This window comes from Hydra viridissima, unplaced genomic scaffold (assembly GCF_058129835.1).
Source record: "Hydra viridissima isolate aposymbiotic clone 2 unplaced genomic scaffold, HvirCarnegie_v1 scaffold_4, whole genome shotgun sequence".
Classification (NCBI taxonomy): Eukaryota; Metazoa; Cnidaria; class Hydrozoa; order Anthoathecata; family Hydridae; genus Hydra; species Hydra viridissima.
Genome location: NW_028324303.1, coordinates 8,280,213 through 8,296,710, shown reverse-complemented (window position 1 = coordinate 8,296,710; position 16,498 = coordinate 8,280,213). Strand labels below are relative to the sequence as shown.

Below are 16,498 nucleotides of genomic sequence, written 5' to 3'. Positions count from 1 at the left end.
CTAAAAATAATCATCCAAATATAAAGTAAAAATGAAAAGGAATTAGTATTAAATTCTTAGTATCTAGTAGCTAAATTACTTTATCACATATGAATCGTCTTAAGTTTCAATTGATAACCCAATTAAGTTATTAGATGTTTGTTTTCTCAAAGGTATTTTAAGTTTTTTGATTTAAAATACAATTGAAAAAACGTTTTGCGTTTTATTGTGTAAATACGACAACCATTAAGGTTCATGTTGCTGAAAAACTCTCTACAATTAGTTAAGCAGTATTGTTTTCTCCGGGTGACCTAGATTTTGATTTGATGATCCATATATAATAAACTAGTATTATGTCGGAGGCCTATTTACTTAGTTTTAATATAAAGTGATATGAATTACTACACAATAATTTCCTACATAAGCAATTTTAAAATCAACGAAAAGATTAGTCTTTTAGTTTAAGTACCACTTTAATCAAAAGGCTAAAATCTTTTTAAACACAAATATGCGATGGGGCTACTGGCTCGTATAGAAAGAGGCTGCTGGCTAGTTTACGATATATTCAGTTTTATGAAATTTAGAACATCTTCCGAGATCCCTAGCTTCTCTTAAAAACCTATTTACTACAGTTGGTGAGTCATCAGTTATTTGTAGTTTTAGCAGTTAATAGTTTTTGATGAATGTTAATTTTAGGAGAAATCCAGAATTAACTTTCATCGAAATATTATTTGTACGGCTGTTGCTATTTAGTTTGGTTTGGATTCTCAAGATTTTTTTAACTCAGAGTTCTAGTTAGGTAAGGTTCAGTTCTTGAAAAATGTGGGCTCTTGTTTGATTCATGGATTTGATTTCATTTTTCATCTCTAACTTTCATCAATTTTTCCAGGAATGTCATCGAATTTTTTCTATAATGATACTACAAAAAAAAAAATATCACATAAAACCACGCCTAAAAGAATATTGCGTGAGATGTTTTCCAATAGTTTAACCTGCAAAATGGCTCCATTTTTGACCCAAAATCATGGTTTGAAGTCGTCAAATACGTGGGTTCTAGGTAATTTTGAAAGCTAAGAATTAGACTATTCCTAGCTTTCAAAATTACCGAGAACCCACGTAGATTAAACCATCGTATTCACTGTGAACCAGAGAGACCGCCAGGTTTTATGTCGTGTCACTCAATCCAAACCTTTATTTTTAGTTTAGTATTAATCTATATGGTTAATTTAAAATATTTTTAAAATCTAGTTTGCGTGCTAAGGTTGGAAAAATTAATTTTTAAGTTTTTACATGTATTTATCACGTATATTTATCATAACCAAATTAAATACTTCTTCCATTAAAATCATTTGTTGATTTCTAAACTATTTTAAGATTCTACTGTAGGTATTACTATAAGAAACCTTTTCAATTGGATTTGAAAAAGCTTTTCAAACATGTAATAGGAGCAAATTGATTTTTTTTCCCCGCTCCCCTAACTTTTTGCTTAATCTTGTGGCACACTATAAAAACATAAACACCTAAAATGAAACTTGTTCTTGTGAATTAGAGCTCTTGAGATATTACAAAACAAGCCATTTGTAATGTTTTAAAAATTTTTTTGTGGCTATGAAAACAGCCGTTTTGACAGGATTATAGTAACTGTCCTGGACTTGCTGACTTTTTGTTTCTAGGGCATTTCTAGGGCAATGTCATATTAAAGTTAATGTTAAATTTTTCTTCAATTAAAGTCAACTTTAATTGAAGAAAAACTTAACATTAACTTTAAAAAATGTGAAACTTCCAACTTACTAAAAATTTTTCCCCTTGAACCTGTGCAAGGTCTTGGGTAGATAGGATTTTTTTAATTCAGCAAATGCTAACTTATAATCTAACTCAACAGTTCAACCAAAACAAGTATCCATAAGCAGACATCCTAAAGTAGATACAACTCCAATTAAAAGACACAATTCAGGAGGTGGTACTAAATGCTTGATTAGAGTATCTGGATTCTCTTCCAGGTAGAGAATCATTGGATATATCACGTTCATATAATGTTAGATTTCTTGGAGTTATTTTCCACAACATATTTTTCATACCAATAATCTAGACTCCCAAGAGTTCTTAGTTTTCCACATTCTTCATTTCTCAGCCCTTCACACCACAAGCAAGCTCTTTTTCCTGCATGGCCTGACAGACCGAACACAGCATTGGCACACTTTAAATCAAATGCTTCAAAAAACTTGACATCTTGCAAATTGATTTTTTCTAATATTATTTTTAAGTTATGGTTTGTATCAGGAATATCTTCAACTATTGCAAGAATAGACAACGCTGAACACCACTATTCATGTAAATTGCAGACTTTGTACTTTCATTTGCATAAAAGACATTGATTATAACTTTCAAAAAAGATCCTCCACCATCCATAGAAATTTGTACAAATGCTAAATGAAGGTCTAGAGCACATTGATTTATCAAATCCATTATGAAAGATGATGTCTCTTGAACAAATTTGAATGAAAGATGATGTCTACTAAACTAATAATAAAGGTTTTAGTTGGGTGACACGACATAAAACCTGACGGTCTCTCTGGCTCACAGTGTACACTCTAAAAACAATCCGTTAGAAAAAGTAACGGATTGCGTGTATCCGTTAAATTAACGAAGTAATTCGTTTCCAAAAACAACAAAATTTATTAGTGAAGTTAACAAATTACTTAAATTCCATAAATTCAACGGACGAAATAATAAAATCCGTTGAAAAAAAAATATTTTTTTTTAATGGTTTTTTCAACGGATTTTTTTCAACTTTTAAAAGAAATTATGAAGTGCTTCCTCTGTAGATTATATTTTTGATCATTACATATCTTTTTTTCTCATTTTCGAAATTTACATGAATTGACTTCGAGATGTTCAGAAGTCAAATGCACTTTTGATAAATGCAATAGAGTTTTCATTAGTTTCATAAAGTTTAGAAAACATTATGAAACCCAGCATTCAACAATAATTCCTGATGAGATCAAGCTGCAAGTTCAACTGCCACTAGTTAGTTTCATTTTATTTTGTTCAAGTGTATGTATGTATGTATGTATGTATGTATGTATGTATGTATGTATGTATGTATGTATGTATGTATGTATGTATGTATGTATGTATGTGTGTGTGTGTGTGTGTGTGTGTGTGTGTGTGTGTGTGTGTGTGTGTGTGTGTGTGTGTGTGTGTGTGTGTATGTGTGTGTGTGTGTGTGTGTGTGTGTGTATAAAACAGACAACTAAACATGAAATAAATTCCATTACATATCAGTGTATCCTTTCTTGGAACACCCTTCCGTACAACAGATTTTATCCTTAGATCCAAGAATCTGTTCTTAAAGTCGCTCCATCATTTTTACCTAAAAAGTTATGCTTAACTTTATTCTTTACCTCTATAACTTTTTTCTTTATGTTTATGTACATATTATAATTTCTTATTTGTGTATATGTGTATATATGTATGTATATGTGAATATATTACAATAACTATTTGACTTATATTTTAACTCTTTTAAAAGTCTGTTTTGTAAGTGTTACTTATAAATTTTTGTAAAGTTCTACTTTTGCTATGTGACTAGTTTATTTCTTATGTTTTTCTTTTCTCTTTTCTTTATATTATTTAGGTCATTGCATTTTATTAGTGAATTACTATTTGCAATGACCTGTGTTTTTTGTAACACCCTTAACACGAAGTATATTGGTATTGATTGATTGATATATATATATATATATATATATATATATATATATATATATATATATATATATATATATATATATAAATTTTTAAAACTAAAAAATAAAAAGATATTCTTTTCATAAATTATTTTTAAAATCTTGTTTTATAGAGTTTTATTTGTCAGCATATTGAAGTACTTTACATAAAAAATAATAAAGTTTTGAATTGTTTTTTCTATAATCATATAACAATACTAATCATATAACAATAAAAAAAATATATAGATGCGTTATAATTTTTAATATTTGTATTATTATCTTATATGTTTTTAGCTTTAATATGTAGTTTAAGCAAGTTAAGGACTAACATGGACATCAGCTTACAATGGTTTAATCATGTTCAAGTATTAAAGTTATCTGTTAATCGTTGTGTGTTTTTTAAAAAATAAATTTGTCAGTTACATCAGACAAATATTGTAAAAAAATGAGTTGTTAACAATATTTTTTGTTTACAGGATCTTTAAATCACATTTACATCGTAGATAAAAGGTTTATTGCAATAAGTTTAATTTGCTAGTTTTTTTATAGTTACACAGTTTTAGTATAAACAAAATGGTTAGTTACACAATTATCTTTATATGGCTTGTTTATATTCTTATAATTTGCTATTTTAGACACATAGCATGCAATATCTCACTGTAAGTTTAAATTAGTTGTAAAATTAAAGATTTTAGACTTTGATTTGCATTTCTTCTGGTGGGGATATTTATTTAGGTTAGGTACAACTAAGTTTATGTATGCCTTGTTTATATTTGTTTAGAATTTACTACATTAGACACGAGGCATGTGGTATGAAATTGAAATTCTGGTATTGTTATTTTCATTTCTTTTGGTGTGCTTATTTATTCTTGTTTTGATTTATTGTTATTTAAGTAAGAAACCTTTTTTTGTTTTGTTCCTGGCAGTTTTTGAAGTATATGGAAATTATAGAACCTTTCAGTTATCAGATAAGATTATCTTTTGTTACACATTTTTATTAAAGATATTACTTAGTTCTTGCATTGAACTTTATCTTTAGAATGGTATCAGAAATTAATAAAATAAAATAATTTCTATTATTAATTTATAAATAAAGAATTAGCAATAACAATATTTCTTAAAGGTAATTAGTAAAATTTTATTTTCATTTCATACAATTTATATCATTTAGGTTCCATATTTTCTTTATTGTATTTTATGTTATATTTACCTTTAGGAATTGACAACACGTTGCTGGAATTGAGGCGTGAAACATGTACTAAGAACAGCAGCGTTAAAACCTAAAACCTAGTTTGTTAACAATTGGTTTAGTTTAAACATCTATTATGTATATGGGTGTGTGTGTGTGTGTTTGTTTTATACAGATGTTTTATAACCTCAAATATAATGACTATTAAAAATATATTTAAAAACTATTTTGATTGTAATTAAAAGTTTGTGTACTGAATTACATTATTATAAATATTTGATTAGTTTTCAATGTCCAGTTAAAGAGTTTTTGAAGCTTGCTAACAAATTGAGCACTATATTTCTCTCAACCATGTTAGTTTGTATAATTAGTACTGCTTGTATCAGATGGGTAGTAATTATTAGATTTACATTATTTGATGCACTAACGTAATAACTTCTTTATTTAAAAGGATTGTTTTTTCGGAAAAGTATCAACGGATTTCAATCCGTTAAAACTTTAATCCGTTAACTCAAGGACGTATTAATAGATGGACGTTCAACGCATTGTTATAGATCAAAGGTGCCGCCAATTATCCAAAAACTATGCGTGTTACCGTCAATTTTCTAAATTCATGATACAGATACTCCTACCCGTCTTCTTTCTGTCGACTTCTACCCGTCAAATTTCCGTCAAAAAACCTCCCTCAGTAAACCCATTATAATTATGCATTTACTGAAGCTTATGGTTATAAAAGACAAAAAAATTAATCAAGAATAGTTCACAAATCTGAAAAAGGTTGATTTGAGCAATGAACTTTGCTTAATAAAAATTTAGCTGTGTTTAAACTTTGACATCTAAAACTAGGCTTTTGCAAAAAGGCTATGTTTGGTTTACTAGAATGGATAGAGTAAAGTGAAACAAATTTTCCTTATTAAATTGAAGCTGCTATGATATAGTTTAAAGGTCGAAAAAGATATTTTTAGTGTTCTTTTTACCCTACTCTCAAATTATGCCTCCCACTTTAAGGTTTAAATCACAGAGTATTTCTTATTTTTGTCGGAAATGTCAAACTTTTTTGCCTCGCTTTTTTTTTTTCTCTTGAATTTGTGATTTTTTTTTTGGTGAACGACCTAAACTGCATTTTGTCTAAAGGTATTATAACTAAAAGCATCTTAAAGTTCATAAAATACTATTCGTTTCAGGAGTTGGAAAGATATATAAAGCATGTATTTTTAATGAGCATTTTTGTTTAAGCATTTTTAAACTGCCATGTACACTGTGAACCAAAGAGACCGCCAGGTTTTATGTCGTGGCACTCAAACCAAATCCTTACTATGTAATAGTATTATCCATATTGTTTCAAAAAAAATTATTTCTGAAATCAAAATGCGTTGCTATCATACAATTTTAGATATAACTATATTCTAAAATTGTAATAAAATTTTTTAATTTTTTGCCGAATCTCAAACTTAAAAAATTGAATAAAAATTTTTTTTATCACTGGAAACCACTAAAAAAAAATTTTATAAAGGAGGTTTAATAACATTTATTTTTTAGTATAATGCATCCAACTTTATGCATCTTTAATAATTATATAATAAAAACTTTAATAAAAAATAAATTAAATGTTTTAATTTTTATTTTAACTAAAAGATTCAACTAATGCACTTATTACATAAAACTTTACCTAATTTACCCCCTATTTTAACTAAACTAATATATTTCATAAAGGAGAAAATAGTTCAGTTCGGTAGTTAAATACTTTTAAATTTCGAAAGGTTCAATCGCTTAATCTTATTGCTATAAGTATTTTTTTTGAATAACTATGAATTCTACTTGTTGTTGCTGCTGGGAAAAGTATAGCGAAAGATCTACATCATTAAAAAAGATGAATAAAAACTTAGAGGAACAAATTCAGCTGTTTATCTTTCCAGGATATTCGATGAAAAACGAATGCTATCCATCAGTTGTTTGTTCTGGGTGCAGAAGAAATCTTTATAGACTTAAAAAGGGAGATTCGCCTCGTGATGAATGGGGAGCTAAAGTAGCCAAGGTATATTTAATGATTTTTATGTCCTAATTTTTATTATTCTTACTTTCTTTTTCATAAAAGTTCCTTTATTTAGGTTGAGTGGAAAACTCTTTTGAGAAGTTCTTCCAGTGCCAATGCCACTCTTCAAGATGAGACAATCAATTTACCTAAATCTGAATCAAGCTTATGTTCTTTTTGCTATATATATCTTGCACCTGGTTATCCTCATAACTGTAAACCCACCAGTGCAGTGACTAATATTATTTCATTAGCATTCCTACTAGGTTCTCTTCAAGCTGAGCAGGTAAAAAAAAAGTTTTTGGTGATAGTACATAAGTATTAACTACAAAAGTTATATTTTAGTACAAATTATATTTAGGTTGTTTCTGGAATCATAAAAAGTAAAATGGCTTCAGAAAATTTGATTGATGGATCTACTTTTTGTTTATCTACAGGAGGAAATCCTCTTAAAGTCACAATTGGCACACCAGAAAATAAAGCAAAAAGAAGTTCTATCCAGCAGCTTTCCCTTGAAATAGTCAAGCAATTACAGGTTGTACTAAAGCTATCAAATAGAAAAACAAAAGAGATGGTTGCTACTCTACGCAAAGGTTTAGGAAGTAAACTATCCATAGAGCCTAATATTTTTGGTCGTCTTTCTGAATTAGAAGATTATATTTCTAATTACTACTATGTACAGAAGTGTGCATTTGTTGACAGTATAGGACATGTAACTTTAAGAGATCTTGTTTATGTTCAAAATACATCAGATTTTGTGCTAGAGTTGTTAAAATTACGTGGTTTAGATCCAACTTCAGCCTTTATAAGAATTTCATTGGATGGCAGTGGTTCATTTTTTAAAGTGATTATCAATATCTTTGATTGTCATAAGAATAATGATGATTCAGATGAGTTTTTGAATAGTGGTGTACAACGATCACAATTTCTAGCTATTGTTGAAGATATTCCTGAATCTAATTATAATTTGAGGCAAATTATAGAAAAGTTAAATTTGCAATGTGTCAATTTTTATGTTGCTTTTGACCTAAAATGTGGAAATGCATTATTTGGCTTATCTGGGCATTCTGGGAAAAGAGCTTGTTTATGGTGTGAGGGAATATCCACATTAGATTCAGGGAAAAAACGAACTCTCGGCAGTATTGATTATTGGTACAATAAGTATTTAGGAAATAAATCAGTTAAATCATCCATGAAAGACTTCATGAACTGCATTAATCCTCGAATTTTGTATATTGATCTAGATCCAGATACATTAATTGAGCAACTAGTCCCTCCACCTGAACTTCATTTATTAATTGGTTTTGTTTCACTGCTAGGAAATTTTTTTTTGGATGTCTGGCCAGGATTTGATGATTGGCTAAAGTCGAAAAATGTCATTCAGAGAGGCTATCAAGGTAGAGGCTGGGACGGAAATAATTCAAACAAAATATTAGAAAACTTAGATTCCCTTGAAATAAAAATGTTAGAGTCATTTACATGTTTGGTTCCAATTGTTCAGTGTTTAAAAGATTAATCATATTAATCATAAGTGTATTAAATTTCAAGTAACAGGTAGGTTATCATCAGCATACGGCTTCAATACGTTTTCTAGTATATCTTTATATTTGTATTGATCCAAATTTGCGTCAATTTTGACCAACTGACCGATATTGTTAAAAGTATGAGTTTTTCAATAAAATTCTTAAGTGAGTACTGGAACAAAGCATTGTAATATTATTTGTAAAGTACATTTAATTTTCTTGTACTAACTGAAAATGGGGCGAAACTAACATTGCTCTGTAGAAAAAGAAAAGTAATTTTATATATGTTATCGGAATATACTAAAAATATGTATATTCATGTCTGTGTGTACATTTATTTAAGCATCTAAATGGATGTATATAAATTCATATTAATCATAAGTGTATACATATATTGGCATGAATGTACTGTTACAGATATTTATAACTGTGCTGTTGTAGATGTTATTTATGTATGAAATTAAATAAAAACATTTATGCTTATTTTTTTCAGAGTACAATTTCCATATTAAAAAAATTAAACAATTTGATGTAACAGATACAAACAAAAATTTAATAATATTAAAAAAAAAAAACGACTTAATTTTATAAATGGGCCAAAACCCCCTCAGGCTTACCCTTTTGCCCCGTTTTTGACCTTTAGCACTTTGTCCAGATTTTAAAAACTAACTTTTCGAAACCTACAGGACAAATACTTTAATGTTTAAAAGGTTTTACATGAGTGCCACGACATAAAACCTGGCGGTCTTTCTGGTTCACAGTGTGTAGAGCTACATTAAGTTATAATAATCTTATTTTTTTAGTTATTACTGTTGTTACTAATAGTAATAACAGAAATAATAAAAATGATAAGACCATACTTTTAGTTGCATATTCTTGAGCCTTCTACAAGTGATGCATAGCCTTATTTCTAACCTTCTATAAATATTATATCAAAAGAAGTAATCTTATATTCATATTTATTATCTCATTACAGGATAAATAACGAGTCTTCATGAGGAATATTTAAAACATTTATGGAGAAAGTGTGGCTGCATAATAAAGCAGGATAGTCACTATCAAATAAAACCTTTTGTTATCTATAAACAAGCACTTCTTAGCTTTTACAAGCTGGATACAACCTCAGACTATCAAAAAGTTCATCCTGAATATTTATGCAAATCATGTTATATGGTCTTATACAGGTTAGATTTAAAATCAAAAAAAGGCTTTGAAGTTGAGAGGAATGATAAATTCTTCACTTTTTTTGAACACACAAAAACCTGTTATGTATGTAACACACTCACAAGAGTTGGAAGAAATAAAAAAGTACATGCGATAAGTATTCATCAACAGTTAAAAGCATTTGCATCAAAACATGGTTTTGACTGTTACAATGAAAATAACCAAAATTATTTTGTAATAGTTAAAATCAATAGTTATGGCCAATCAAATGGCATGTAGAGACTAATTGTTTTAAATTGTGAAGTGCCAACATTTCATGCATCAACATCTGTAAATATAATAATGACTTCCACTATCTTTTTTTCTAATCAGAAATAAATTTTCTGATTTTAAAAACTTCCGAAGCACATCAAACGAGGATGTTGGAATAATTGAAACGAAAGAAGGCAATACAGTTGAAAACTTATTAGACATAAAGGTTGTTCATTAATATGTTTAGAAGTCTGTTGTGATTTTAGTACCATCTACCATACTAACTTGGCTGTAATGAAACCCAGGTTAAAGAGAAATGTCAATCATCTATTACCTTTAACTAGCCATTTTTTAACTGTGTACATTTTCTTACACCAGTATATGTAAAAAATGTAATCAAGACAACTTGCATTCTTCTATATGGAAGTTCAATAGTACATTACAACAATTTACAGTTTTGAATAATTTCTAAAATCAAAATTAAGAGTTATTACAATATTTTCATAATCTGGGAGTATTTGCAAATATAAATTAGCACCCGTTTAGGCGTTAAGCTCCACAACATGTGAGTATAAGCACACCTTTAGTGGCAATGTAACATTTCTTTTCATGCTTTTTAAAATTCAATTCTCTAAGATATTTATTGTAACATTTCAGACAGATAAATTTAGTTATTAAGCGTTCTTCTGTTTTTTTCAGCATTTTGGTTTCTTCTGCAATCAGCTTCTCTGTAGGAATTGCTGGTGGTATGAGCTCCAATTCAAAATCCTCTGATAACGATTCCGCTAACTCTTCAAGATCTATCTCAATAAAATCATCCACAACTAATTCAATTTGGTTATCAATACTTTCAAGCAAAAAAGAATAATCTTGATTAATAGCAAAGTTTTCTGTCATACTCATTTTATGTATCGATGCTCACTAAAATACTTTTAAAAATATTTTTATTGGATAGTCGAGACCATCTTTTTCCGACGTCGAAAAAAATAAAAATACTCCCCGGTTTCGCAATTATCACCTATTGTTTCGCTTTTGTTATCTAAACAATAGCGTAACACGCATATCTTTTTTATAAAACAATGCGTTGAACGTCCATCTATTAATACGTCCTTGCTTTGACATAATTTTATATCTGAGACATTTTCTGCCGACATAAAATATGTCCGAAATATTTTTCTGCCAACTTACTTTGACATAATTTTATGTCTGAGACATTTTCTGCCGACATAAATTATGTCAGAAACATTTTTCTGTCCACTTACTTTGACATAATTTTATGTCTAAAACATTTTCTGCCAACATATTTTATGTCGGCAGATAATATCTCAGACATAAAGTTATGTCAAAGTAACTTGGCAGAAAAATATTTTGGACATATTTTATGTCGGCAGAAAATGTTTTAGACATAAAATTATGTCAAAGTTGGTAGGCAGAAAAATATTTCGGACATATTTTATGTCGATGTAAATTATGTCTGAAAATATGTCGACAGATCTGCCAGACATATTATGCCGTAACAACTCTGGATAAAATAATAAAATCCGTTGAAAAAAAAAAAAATTTTGTTAAAAATGGTTTCTGAAAGAAATTATGAAGTGCTTCCTCTGTAGATTATATTTTTCATCATTAAATATCCTTTTTTCTCATTTTCGAAATTTACATGGATTGATTTCGAGATGTTCAGAAGTCAAATGCACTTTTGATAAATGCAATAGAGTTTTCATTAGTTTCATAAAGTTAAGAAAACATAATGAAACCGAGCATTCAACAATAATTCCTGATGAGGTCAAGCTGCAAGTTCAACTACTACTAGTTAGTTTCATTTTATTTTGTTTAAGTGTATGTATGTATATGTGTGTGTGTGTGTGTGTCTATATATATATATATATATATATATATATATATATATATATATATATATATATATATATATATATATATATATATATATATAGGCGCTACTGCAGTTTCTCCCCCCCCCCCCCTTTTTTTTTATGATTGATTCTGATAGAGAATTTTATGCTGATTTAGAAAAATATAAAAACATAGACCTGAAAATCAACGGAAAGTGCTCTAATTCGAAGTCAAAGTTGTAAAAAATCCCACTAAAAACTAGAGTTGTTAACCGCAATATTTCGTACAATTCCGGAAAAATAGAATTCTTTCGGAAGGATATTCATAATCAGGAATTTTTTTTTTTCGTACCGAATTTTACGAAACAAAAAAAACCGCCGATGTTCATTTCGCAAATGCTACTTACGAAATGTCGCCTTTCGCAAGTTGAATCGCGAAATAAAACTATTTTGCTACATACGAAAGTAGCGCTTGCGGAAGTCGCACTTGCGGAACGAGCTCTTTCGCTAAACGACGTTTTGAAGTCAATAATAAATTTTTGTTGGCCAAACGGATATAATTGTAAAAAATAAAATTTTTATATACCAAAATGTTTATAATAAAATTTTATTTTCAGTATTGCAACAAATGAACATTTTAAGGTTTTATTTTTTGAAATAATGATAAAAAACCAAATTTCTTTCGAAACGAAACTCTTTCGCACCGCAACTTACGAAACGGTTCTTAACAGAAAAACACTTACGAAACGCGGCTAATTTTAAATTTTTAATTACCTTTTATGAATCAAATACGTATAATTAACTAGGTAACTAAAACACTAATTATTATAATATATTTAATATATTTAATTATAGAATATAACGGGGCCTAACTCAACTAAAATTTAAAAATTTTAGCTGCGTTAGGCCCCCTTATATTCTGTTTCAGCACCCCCACCCCGTCCTAACTTTCTTAATCTTTCTAGGTCACTGTATGTATATATATATGTATATATATTGTGTGTATACACACACACACACACACACACACACACACACACACACACACACACACACACACACACACACACACACACACACACACACACACACACACACACACACATATATATATATATACACAGATATATATGTAAAAACTATTGAAGAATTATTTAACAACATTAATTAAATAATAAATAATAATATTTTTGTGTATAACAGTTTAATGAATTCTTTCGAGTCTATTCCCTAAGCGCACATTCCGAAATGCTCCTTCCGTAAGGAACTGTTTCGCAAGTATTCTTTCGAAATGATTTGTTTCGCAAGTTTCTTTTCGTAAAGAGTTATTACGGAATAATTATTATTTATTTTTTTCGTATAACGCATTACGGAAGGTGAATTTGCGCAAGAACAACTTTCGCAAAAGCAACTTGAAATACGGAAGATAAAAATGCGAAATTTTCGTAAGTTTTTGTTTGCGGCGAACAACCCTACTTAAGCTAGGGATTCTCGAAACGTTTCGGGAAAAATCAATCGAGAAAATTGTTACGTTACGATACGAGAGGTTTCGATCAGTTACGAGAGCGATTTCGAAAAATCAACTAATTTCTCGTAACATTTCGGTTACGTTACGGGAAATTCCCGGTTGTTACGAGAATCATTACGAGAACGGTTTCGAGTTTCTCGTAATGATTCTCGTAACAACCGAAACTCATTTTTCCCAAATTTTCATTTTCTCATTACGAGAATTATTTGTGTTTCGGGATATTTCGGGATATTTCGAGTTATTTCGAGTTCCCAAAATGATTTGCAAAAAATTTGATTAACCAGTTAATCAGTTGAAGGACGCATTTTTAGGACATTTGACGAGCGCAACAGCTGAATTTCGATACATATCGAGAAAATGAAAAAAATATTAATAAAAAATTTTCAATGGTCATAATTTGCTTTGAGGATGGTTTGCTTTTGCAATGTGACGTAGTTTGAAGAAGTGATGAAGTTAAAGAAATAGTCAAATCGCGAAACGTCATAGATTGTTCGGGATCGAACTCACGACTTTCTAATAACGGGACATATGCCTCAGACCGCTCGACCATTGAAACAGTCTAATAAAATTTTAAAAAAATACATTATTTAAATTATACATAGTACATTTACTTTTTAAAAAATTAACAAAAAACTGATGAATATAAATACGTTAAGAGATGAATATAAATACGTTAAAATACGTTAGCTTTTCTACTTTAATGTAAAGTAATACACTACAATAGTTATTGTAATTTTATTTCATTAAAACAATACAATAGTTCTCGAATTTTATTGTATTGTTAGAAGAAAAACAATACAATACTTATTGTAATTGTTTTTCATCACAACAATACATTACTAAAGTAAAATTTTGTTATTGTTTCTGTAATGCTTGAGTCTTCTGCGGCTGAAAATTCAGCCACTTATAGACTAAAAATTGCTTCTGCGGCTGAAAATTGACGCATGCGCAAAGTTACATCGAGATGACAAATAAATGATAACATCAAAAAAAAACTAAATTCTCAAAAGATTTTCCAATCGATAGGTCGCTCATTGTATTTTTTAAATTATCTTCAAATTCTCTTCAAATTCCTAAAAGATATCTCACAATGATATTTAAGTTAAGAAAATGAAGTAAATTAATATGAATACTTGCGCATGCGTTAATTTTCAGCCGCAGAAGCAATTTTTAGTCTATAAGTGGCTGAATTTTCAGCCGCAGAAGAATTAATCTTCTGTAATATTACGATACAATTTTATTGTATTGTAATGTGTAATTGTATTTAATTTTTACAATTACAATTACAATAGTCCTAACCCTAGTCTTGATAAGTAATATAATAAAAGACTTTAAATTGATATTTTCAACCTTTAATTGTGTTTTTTAAAAAAAGAAAACAAAATTCAGCTGTCGCGCTCGTCAAATGTCCTAAAAATGCGTACTTCAACTGATTAACTGGTTAATCAAATTTTTTGCAAATCATTTCTGGAACTCGAAATAACTCGAAATATCCCGAAATATCCCGAAACACAAATAATTCTCGTAATGAGAAAATGAAAATTTGGGAAAAATGAGTTTCGGTTGTTACGAGAATCATTACGAGAAACTCGAAACCGTTCTCGTAATGATTCTCGTAACAACCGGGACCCGATCGAAATAAATTTCTCGAAAGTTTAAAAACTTTACTCTCGTAACTCAAAAACATTTCGAGAAGAGTTCCGTTACGAGTCTCGTTTCGTAACGTATCGAAACAAAAATAGTTTCGAGAATTCCATGCTTAACCCTACTAAAAACCCTAATATTCGCCTTTTTTTTTTAAAACGCTTTCATTTTTAACGAAAACTAATTACCGTTACATTGCGCAATAAACAGACCTGGTTTCCATCAGCCTTTTCATTACTGTTTTAAAGTATTATAACGAAATTGTTATAACGAAATGAAATTAATGGAAGATTTCAAATAAAGATTGAACGTAGAATTTGAGAATGCAGACAAACTGATGAATAAGTGTCATTGTATCGTACGCTGGTTTTTTTATTAAAAAAAAAATGGTTTGAAGGTTACTATTTCTAAATTTTACATGTGATAAAACAATTATGAACTAAGTTTCAAAAGTTCTTCTTTTAGAAAAAAAAAACTGTTGATTTCTTTTTTAAAAATTATTACAAAAGTACATTACTTGCAATATAGTTTATTCTCTAATAAGTCAAAAAACGGCTATTTTCATTGCCACTAAAACTTGCGCAAGATAAACATACTTTAACAACTTTTTTAACGTAAAAACCATGCTATTAATGTTTGCTTTTGTCAGCAAAAAGATCTTTAACTTATTATTTTCAAAATGGCGAATATTAGGGTTTTTAGTGGGATTTTTTACAACTTTGACTTCGAATTAGAGCACTTTCCGTTGATTTTCAGGCCTATGTTTTTATATTTTTCTGAATCAGCATAAAATTCTCTATCATAATCAATCATAAAAAAAAAAAAAAAGGGGGGGTGGGGGAGAAACTGCAGTAGCGCCATATATATATATGTGTGTGTGTGTGTGTGTGTGTGTGTGTATGTGTGTGTATATATGTGTGTGTATATATATATATATATATATATATATATATATATATATATATATATATATATATAAACAGACAACTAAACATGGAATAAATTCTATTACATATCAGGGTAATCTTTCTTGGAACACCCTTCCGTACACCCTAAAAACAAATTTTATCCTTGGATCCAAGAATTTGTTCTTAACGTCACTCCATCATTTTTACCTAAAAAGTTACGCTTAACTTTATTCTTTACCTCTATAACTTTTTTCTTTATGTTTATGTACATATTATAATTTCTTATTTGTGTATATGTGTATATATGTATGTATATGTGAATACATTATAATAGCTACTTGACCTATATTTTAACTCTTTTAAAAGTCTGTTTTGTAAGTGTTACTTATAAATTTTTGTAAAGTTCTACTTTTGCTATGTGACTAGTTTATTTCTTATGTTTTTCTCTTCTCTTTTCTTTATATTATTTAGGTCATTGCGTTTTGTTAGTGAACTACTAGTTGCAATGACCTGTGATTTTTGTAATATCCGTAACACACAATATATATATATATATATATATATATATATATATATATATATATATATATATATATATATATCGTCTACAACATAATAAAAATAGAAAATAACTCTTTGTCAGAATATTTAATTCCGTTCCAGGATAGGTCGAATAATTTATGGTCGAAGCAAAC

The 16,498-nt window shown here is 28.8% G+C and overlaps 1 protein-coding gene and 2 long non-coding RNA genes across 6 annotated transcripts; 2 read left to right on the top strand and 1 right to left on the bottom strand.

Annotated features, from left to right (window-relative positions):
• The first annotated feature begins 1,751 nt into the window (after positions 1-1,751).
• Positions 1,752-5,174, top strand: LOC149889694 (uncharacterized). 4 transcript variants are annotated; one of them, XR_016452262.1, is made up of 5 exons: positions 1,752-3,006; positions 4,005-4,075; positions 4,187-4,369; positions 4,492-4,539; positions 4,927-5,174. It is a non-coding gene; the product is annotated as an uncharacterized LOC149889694 (long non-coding RNA). The 4 variants fall into 4 exon arrangements; XR_016452260.1 differs by having other exon boundaries at positions 4,005-4,369; XR_016452259.1 differs by lacking the exon at positions 1,752-3,006 and having other exon boundaries at positions 3,771-4,369.
• Positions 3,037-5,001, bottom strand: LOC149889695 (uncharacterized). Its single transcript, XR_016452263.1, has 2 exons — positions 4,921-5,001; positions 3,037-3,352 (listed from the first exon to the last, which is right to left on the bottom strand). It is a non-coding gene; the product is annotated as an uncharacterized LOC149889695 (long non-coding RNA).
• Positions 5,175-6,585: 1,411 nt separating the features above from the next.
• LOC145185711 (uncharacterized) lies at positions 6,586-8,927 on the top strand. The gene is made up of 3 exons (XM_090084310.1): positions 6,586-6,934; positions 7,008-7,217; positions 7,293-8,927. The coding sequence occupies exons 1-3, from the start codon at positions 6,707-6,709 to the stop codon at positions 8,445-8,447; spliced, it is 1,593 nt and encodes a 530-aa protein (XP_089940436.1). The 5' UTR covers positions 6,586-6,706; the 3' UTR covers positions 8,448-8,927.
• Positions 8,928-16,498: the final 7,571 nt, after the last annotated feature.